This window comes from Melanaphis sacchari, unplaced genomic scaffold, assembly GCF_002803265.2.
Source record: "Melanaphis sacchari strain LSU unplaced genomic scaffold, SCAv2.0 Contig19_pilon_pilon, whole genome shotgun sequence".
NCBI lineage: Eukaryota > Metazoa > Arthropoda > Insecta > Hemiptera > Aphididae > Melanaphis > Melanaphis sacchari.
Genome location: NW_020270975.1, coordinates 1,672,786 through 1,681,904, shown reverse-complemented (window position 1 = coordinate 1,681,904; position 9,119 = coordinate 1,672,786). Strand labels below are relative to the sequence as shown.

Genomic DNA, 9,119 nt, shown 5'->3' with positions numbered 1-9,119 from the left:
CACAACAATATCATACTTTTCAATAGTTTTATTTTTTATCCGTCGTGTAAATGTGTAATTCATGTGTACTCTTGTCCCTTATCAACGATGTCGTATCTGACCGGCCAAACTTTGAAAACTTTTCGTGGCATACCTACCGGTAGTCATTAATTCTGTCCAGTTTCCAGTTGACAGTTTCCTACTATCCAGCGTCCACTGACCGCTATCCAGTAACTACTACTCGACCCCGCCTGGACATCGTGTTGTTCTACTGTATTCTGGTTATTATTCTCAACCCAATATTGCAGCCGAAAATGAACAAAAACGTCGCTTCGGCGGTTCACAAGAACGCCAACGGCGCCAACAATTGGATAAAGTTTACGAACGCTTTACCACCACCAGCCAGTAATTTGAACAATGCCGTCATACAGGTAACTTTATCCCAGCTTTTGTGTTTGCAGCCTGATGTTGCTGTGTACTTACTTTTGCTTTTTTGTGTTTCAGAAACAGGAAAAAAAAGACATCGAAGTTGTAGCGATCGACTGCGAAATGGTCGGCATACACCCTGATGGACAAGTAAACATGTTAGCTCGCGTCTCTATCGTCAACTCCAAGGGTGAAACCATTTATGACAAGTTTGTCAAACCCACAGCAAAGGTAACAGATTACCGCACGCCAGTGAGCGGCATTCGACCTGAAGACATTGAACACGGGGAGTTATTTGTCAAAGTAAAAAAAGAAGTCACACAAATACTTAAAAACAAATTATTAGTAGGCCACGCACTTGAGCATGACTTAAGGGTATTAAAAATTTCACATCCCAAACACATGATTAGAGACACCTCAACGTATTGGCAATTCAAGCAATTGACAGAAGGTCGAACGCCCGGTCTGAAACGATTGACATTACATTTTCTTGGAGCTAGCATACAAGAAGGTGAACACAGTTCTGTTCAAGATGCCAAGGCAGCACTTCAGTTGTACATGCTAGCTCGGAAAGATTGGGAATTACTATTAAAAAAGAGAAGAAGCCGTCCCAGAAATGGAAATAAGTCACAGGGAAAACATAAATAGTATATTTTTCTATTTATATAAATCAAAGTTTTATTTTGAATAATGATAAGACTGTTTTTAAGATTATTGTACTTGTAATAACATTGTTATTTCATACATTTTGTTGGTTAAGAATGTAATGTTTTAAAATTATTTTTCTTAAAATATAATATGTTACTTCAATTAAAATTCACTATAAATATTATTTTAATATAGATGTTTTTAATACATAAGAGAATTTGGGTTATGTCAATTGTTTTTTAGTGACAATATTATTTCCTACATGTAAAGTACCGAAGAAAGGAGTAACAAGAAGTACTTTTGATGTTCCTTTATTAATTTTGATATCACTAACACTACATTTACATGAGGTCAATGTTTCATAAAAATAAACAAAACAATTTTTTGTAAATCAGTGTAATATATTATATAAATAATATCAAAATCAATAATTTTAGGTACCTCTATTTTATTTATTTATTAATATTTTATTGGTATTTATATTAATTTTCTTTTAGAAAACCAGAAAAAGGAAAAGCTGTTAGTAATTAGATTGTACAATTCTAGATAAAAATGCAATTAAATTTAAAGTATTTGTGTAACAAATGTTATTACTACAAAATATTACTACTCTAGTAATGCCTATGGTTTGCCAATTATCATATTCACATAAAACCCCTATTTAAAAATTTAAGTTGAGAAACGTATTTGGTGACTAACTTGTGCAATTTTGGGTCATTGTTCCGTAACAGTCATACAGATAGTACACTAGGTGGAAATGACAAACATATTATATTAATTGACCTTTTCCTGATAAAAACTAATGATGGACAAGTAAGCTTTTTAAAATAAACAGTTTATGTATTATATGCAAACAGTTAATCAAATAATTTTTAATAATAGAATGTTCGGCAACTTCAAAACCATAAACCAAACGCCTAATTAGGCCAAATTCCTTGACTCCCTTAGATAAGGTATTCAATTATTATAAGTACATTTATGTTATAATTTTGATTTTATATAACTATAAAAAAATTGAAAAGCCATTATTTAATACAGATAAATCAAATAATAAAAACAGATTATTAATATTAACTAAAAATTGTTGATTTAAATTTATTTAATTTTTTTTTTTTTTCAAATCAATGTAGAACATTTAAAACATTATTAACAGAAAAACATATATCATTTTACACCTATCCTGAATTTAATCAATTATTTAGGTCCTAACATATCTTCTGGTCTGACCCATTTATCAAATTCTTCTTCAGTTAAGTATCCAAGTTGTAACGCCGCTTCTTTGAGTGTAGATCCATTTTTATGTGCAGTTTTTGCGATTTTAGCAGCCTGAAAATAAAATTAATTTAATTAACAAATTTGACTCGTTATGTATTAAAATTAGTCTTATGAAGACTATCTTACTTTATCATATCCTATATGTGGATTCAAGGCAGTAACTAACATAAGAGAATTTTGTAAAAGATGTGAAATTCTCTCTTTATTAGCTTCGATTCCAACTACACAATTATCTGTAAATGACATACAGCTATCTGCCAAAAGCCTTGTAGATCTTAACACATTGGACACAATCATTGGTTTGAAAACATTCAACTCAAAATGACCATTACTGCCACCAACTGTTACCGCTACATGGTTACCCATCACTTGAGCACACACCATTGTCATCGCCTCGCATTGGGTAGGATTTACTTTTCCTAAATTACAATAATATGATTACATTTAATAATAGTAAATACACCATAATAATATTATCAGAGAGAATTGAAATTATTATAAATTACCAGGCATAATACTGCTCCCAGGCTCATTTTCTGGCAGTGAAAGTTCACCTAAGCCACTTCTCGGTCCAGACGCAAGGAACCTGATATCATTCGCAATCTTCATTAAGCTGCACGAGAGTACATTTAGTGCTCCTGATACTTCTACCATGGCATCATGAGCAGCCAATGATTCAAAGAAATTTGGAGATTTCTTAAATGGTAAATTGGTCAACTGGCTAATTTTCTCAGCACATTTTTCGGCAAAACCAATTCTAGTATTCAAGCCTGTCCCAACGGCTGTACCACCCAATCCCAGTTCATACAGATGAGGTAAGGTATTTTCTACTCTTTTAATACCATTATATAATTGTCTAACATATCCACTGAATTCTTGTTCTAAAGTTAACGGTGTAGCATCCTATATTAACAGTTTAACAGTAATTAATAATTCTATTAGTATACAGTAAACAATATAATACATTTTAGCATTTGAAATAACATACAACTATACTTTCATATGTATTATTAATTTTGAAATATTATTTAATTATTTTTTTTTATTTTCACACTAGAAAAATGTGGATAAATAAATTTTAAATTATAAGTCTAAAAACAATAAAATTAACATAAAAATGTTAAAGATTAACTTAGTTAACAAAAAAAAAAACTTATTTTTATTATTCTACTACTCATAATTTTAATCTTATCAGTGATATAATGAATATATTTAGTATTTATTTAATTGATTCTTTTGAAAATTAAGGTAAATTGTCTAGATTTTGATATCAGCATACCCTTTGTAAAATACTCCTAGTTTTGCCAGACATTTGTAAAAAAAAAGCATTTGAATAATTTTTAAATAAATAAACATTTTAATATTTAAAATTATTATTTTACCTACCTATGGCTTTAGTTATGCAATTTGTACTATTCAATCATAAAATATAATAAATATCCACTTATTTATAAAAACTAGTGTTTAAATGTTATTTAACTATTTAAAAGTTTTAATTTTAAATGAAATTAAAATTAATTAGCGTATTAATTAAATAGTAAGGGTATCATAATTTTATCTAATAACCAATAAGGTATTAATAATTCTTAAAAACTTTTAAGATATGTCCTTTGGATAGAAAAATTATGGTCACATTATTCATTAACTTTAAAAACAGAGATTAAGATATGTGAAACTACTAATTACTAATGAGTTAACAAAAAATAATGAATTTTTAAAGAACTCAATAGAACAAAGAGAATTTACATCGTTTAAAGTTTTATGTATAATTTCAAATGTATTGAAATAAATTAATTATTATTCTTACCTGTGTGTGTGTTCTACCAATTTTTATTATGCCAGAGAATTCTTTCGCTTTCTTATCTAATTCCTTATGTAAATGTTTTAATGATGGCAACAATAAGTTGTTTAATTCCATTGCTACTGCAATGTGCATGGCTGTTGGGAAAGTATCATTGGAACTCTGACTTTTATTTACATGGTCATTAGGATGAACTGGATTTTTTGATCCTAATTCTCCGCCCAGAATTTCAATAGCTCTATTACTAATCACCTGTAATAAATTTCATTCAACTGTTTTTGTTGCATCTATACATTTAATTATTTATGGTAAGCTTAATACATACTTCATTTGTGTTCATGTTTGATTGTGTACCAGATCCAGTTTGCCATATTACCAAAGGAAAATGTCCTTCATTATAAAGTTTTCCACTGATTACTTCATCTGCTGCTTTGCTTATTGCGTCAGCAATTTTAGCATCTAAGCCAAATTCTTTATTTACTTCAGCTGCAGCTTTTTTCAGTATGCCCATAGCTACAATTACTGGATACTAAAAAAATAATAATTACATAATTGATAAATCTAATTTGAATAAATTTAAGATGAAAATTCAAATTTTCAATTATAAGGAAATAAATTAAAATAATAGAGATCAAATATCTGAAGAATAAATAATTTTTGAACTATCATTTATGTTTAATAAAATTAAGAATTCTAATAGCTCAGTAATAAGATTACCACAAAGAATAGGTACTGTAGTTCTAGGTATAAGATTATGAGAATCATTTTCTAAACAATCTAAAGTATAGAAAAAACTATCTTTATAAGTTAGTGTTTCTTGAAGTGTGTCCTTAAAAATTTTAAAAGTATACAAATATTACTAAGCTGTAAAAACTTAATACACATTTTTTTTTAAAAGTCCTAAAGTAATTATTTTTTCCAAATAGACAATTTTTATCAAAAGTCTGATTTATAATAACTAATTGTGTGTTACAATGGAAAATAGTTTAGGAACCACTGATATGGATTTAAATGGCATGTTGAATTTAATTTATGTTTAAAATAAATTTAAATGTAATAAGATGCATTACAATTGATATTTTTAATCTTCATCAATTATTTAATATAACATTGGTTAATTATTCTTGTAATAAATTAATTTTCATCATTATAATGTATAACTATTTAGTATAATTGCATTTCGTAATATATATTTATATAAATAGATATTTCAATATAAAAATGATGTTTTTTTTTTAATTAGTCTTATTTTATATTTTTTATAATTTTAATGACTAGAAAATAACTTAAATAATATTCTATTTTTGTTTTATATAACTATAATATATAATACTGAAATTAGAAATTCAATAATATCATAATTTCATATGCCATAAATCTAAAGATATCATTAGTATAAGATGTTGATATTAATCATCAAATGTAATACAATAAATTGGTAAAGTTTACAAATCCAAAGTAAATTAAGTTCATTACCAATACAGATAGTTACAATAAAATTTAAGTTTTTACTTAAAGTATGGTTTCCCTGCAGCATCAAATAGCACTACATTATGACACCTATTATGTTTGAACCAATAGTTGACGTTTGACACCACGTCTAAATGCTGTAAAGAAACCATACCTTTAGCCATATATTATTGTATTAAATTGAAAATTCTATTTAACTTAGTTTTATTCTTATTTAACACTGATTTATTTATTTGAACTCTACTTATGTAGTATTACTAAAATATGATATTTTAATATCAAATAACTGAATACAAGAACTGCACATACCGGCATTTGTTCTTTTTCGCCTCCAATACGGAAGTTCATTGTCGACCTGACCGTTTGGGCACCATAGTAACGATCGCTTGGCACATCCAGTTCACCAAAAGTATCGGATTCCTTGCGGACACCAACATCACACTTGGAAGCCTTAAACATTTTAAAAAAGAAATAGATACCTATATTAAAAGGTGACTTATTTTTTTTTTTATACAAATCAGGCGATCAAAGCAATGTATGTAACTATAGTAACAATTCAGTGACTACAAAAATGGATAAAACAACATATTATGACTTACCATGGGTCTTCTGATCGAAATCGAGGGCAATCTCAAAGTCGAGCAACAACCACTGTGTTCGAAACCGGTCACGAGAGTTGGCTTGATATGAAGCGTTTTAAATAACTGACACGCCCTCATCGTGGATGATGTGATGTGTTGCCTACCGGTTGAATTCTTCTGTTCGGTGCACTGAGAAGAATCGAAAAACGATAAGAATAATTGGACAATTACAGAGCCGCTGCTGGTGCACGCGTACAGCGAAACATCACAATTATTTTACAATGATAATTACAGGACAAACTAAGTCAGCGAAAAATAATCAACCAAGTCGTTACACTATAAAGTAAAACAAAGATCAGCTGCTGCACTTGCCACTTGCTGATACTAGCCCCGTGATAGGCACGATTAAAGATAATAGCTATCTTTTAATGTGAGCCGCTATCTTATTAATATTGCGAGGTAGATGTGACAATAGTTAATACAACCACAGAAATAAAAAGTTGTTTTACGACTTTTAGTAAGGTCTTTTACATACCTGTGACTACAACTAAATAATAATATAAACTACCTACATCATTAAGGTATTCAGTAATTGTTCTGTGTTCACTGGGTTATATTATATACGTTTATAGGTACATAGGTATCTGTATGTGATATTTAAAAATGTTTGCAATTTTGAAAAATAATGTCAACATTTTAACCTCAAGGTAAGTTCCTATTTAAAAATTCCATATTCTACATCCCAATAATATAATTAAATAGCTTTAACAACAATATAATATCTTAAAGTTTTTTGATCGTGCAAAATGTTTTTATCGATATTTATAAAATTAAAAATATAAAAAAAATCGAAAATTTTAAATAGGTACTTATTAATAGCTCAATAAGGTTGTATTCGCGAAAACTTAAACTTGAAAGTTGAGACATTCACAAAAAATATTCATGGTATTACGCTCAATTTGAAAAAAAATCGATTTTATCTAAAACTAATTTTTTGTATTCTTGTTTTTCCAACTTTTAAAAAAAGTACTGCGAATTTTATACTCTTAACTTCAATCTATACATTGTAACTGCTCCGAAAAATGACAATTTTTATTAATATAATAAATTAATACTATATTATTACATATTATGTGATTCCACGCGTTAAAATCAATACACTGAATTCTCCAAGCATGAGAACATTAGCCAATAATATCACACCATACATTTCGAAACCAAAATACTAAAAATTATTTATAGTTTATGTTTTATTTTACCAAATAAGCAATGTTAGATATTATATTATTATTTAATAGCCACTTCTAAGTGCCTATATTTAATTATTTTAACAATTGAGTATTATTAAGTAAAATAAATACATTTTTTGATCAAACTTTTTAATTAAATACATTTCTTTAGAACAAAATCAAATCTGTAAATTAAATTTATATTTTATAATGATATTAACCAAAAATTAAAATTTAAAAATTACTAGATGAATAAATAATTATATTTCGTAAAAATTAGACCTTTTAAATATACCTATTGGCTATTAGTTTATGTTAATCCAAAATCCAATAATAATAATATTAATAAATGAAGGAACAGTATAGTATATTTTAATATTGAGATTATCAAAATATAAAAATATTGTTAGAATACAAAATATTATTGATATTGATGACAGTTTAACTATGAAACAAAAAAGTGCTATTCAAACATATTTTTTTTTTCCAGGACTTTTTATAACAATTAAATTGACAAAAATACTCACAAAGTACCTACGATTTAAGTTATTAAAACTTATAAATAAGTGAAATAAACATGTTTTTTCTTATTTATTAACCGTGTGTTTGAATCACTTCGTTTATAATATTCTTAATATGATGTACGTCGCAAGTTGCCTTCCTTTTTTTTTTTTAATAGTTATAAATTATAACTGTAGCCTGTAGGTTAGATTAAATGTAAGCATAGTAAAAAAAATTAATATGATCAAATTTTATATTAAATTATTTTTCATTAAAATAAATTAATATTGGCTGACCCATGAGAATTCTCTGTAATATTAGACAAAGTATCCGCATCGGCTCCCATTTGTCTGCTTTGGCTTCCACTATTCATTTGAAATTAATAATAAATTAACAAAATTGTCTTTCCTTTTTGCAGGCTGAGGACTAACTACAGATATGTTCGCCAAAAATGCTCTTAACGAACAGTTAGCCGCAGTGGCTCGCACTCGCAAACTGGGTAATAATAAAATAGTATACATAGAATAACGCTACGCCGATTGCTCAAAATAATAACACCAAGAAATATAATATAGGTATACGCGTTAAAGTTATAATAAATAATCAAATATCAACAAAGAGTGGACGTCTCCACAATTACAATGCATATATATTAATATGATATAAGAATAATAATACGCAAATTTTTAATAATATGGTTTACGTTCACAAGTGGAACGCAATACGGCTACTGAACCGACGGAATGGTCAAATACCCAGAGCCGATACGGACTCATTAGAGCCTACCGGGAGGCGTATTTCCGAACCTAACTGAGTTGGGCACTAGTGCCCGAATCCGGTTAGACTCCGTAGGGCGCGTCTTCACTACGTTCCCTTAACTGATTTAGGGCACACTAGTAAATTCATTTAAAAGCATACTTTTATTTATATTAATTATATTTACATAATAATACATTAAATTACGAACATACATATTATTGTCATATATGTACATATATATATATATAGCAGAGTTATATGCATATATTCATCTTAAAATATTAGCTTTATACACAGTAATTAGTACATTCACAACACACATACCATAATTATATAAAAGTAGTTACTAATACAATATATGTCGTTAGTATATTTTTGTACCTAACGCATTTTAAATTAAATAGTGTAAATGGCAATGAGCAATACGCAACTGAACGAAGCGTCACCGAA

General features: G+C 28.0%; 2 protein-coding genes and 1 long non-coding RNA gene across 3 annotated transcripts in view; 2 read left to right on the top strand and 1 right to left on the bottom strand.

Moving 5' to 3' along the window:
* Positions 1-11: 11 nt before the first annotated feature.
* Positions 12-1,119, top strand: LOC112592936 (RNA exonuclease 4). The gene is made up of 2 exons (XM_025337103.1): positions 12-410; positions 484-1,119. The coding sequence occupies exons 1-2, from the start codon at positions 294-296 to the stop codon at positions 1,051-1,053; spliced, it is 687 nt and encodes a 228-aa protein (XP_025192888.1). The 5' UTR covers positions 12-293; the 3' UTR covers positions 1,054-1,119.
* Positions 1,120-2,134: 1,015 nt separating this feature from the next.
* On the bottom strand, positions 2,135-6,525 carry LOC112592947 (fumarate hydratase, mitochondrial-like). Its single transcript, XM_025337121.1, has 7 exons — positions 6,199-6,525; positions 5,909-6,049; positions 4,455-4,658; positions 4,136-4,381; positions 2,835-3,231; positions 2,455-2,747; positions 2,135-2,379 (listed from the first exon to the last, which is right to left on the bottom strand). Exons 1-7 carry the CDS (start codon positions 6,316-6,318, stop codon positions 2,248-2,250), a joined length of 1,533 nt encoding a protein of 510 aa, XP_025192906.1. The 5' UTR covers positions 6,319-6,525; the 3' UTR covers positions 2,135-2,247.
* Positions 6,526-6,855: 330 nt separating this feature from the next.
* Positions 6,856-9,119, top strand: part of LOC112592948 — an 8,488-nt gene continuing 6,224 nt past the window's right edge. The window contains exons 1-2 of the long non-coding RNA XR_003114573.1: positions 6,856-6,887; positions 8,329-8,409. This is a non-coding gene — a long non-coding RNA (uncharacterized LOC112592948). The remainder of the gene's footprint in view (positions 6,888-8,328; positions 8,410-9,119) is intronic.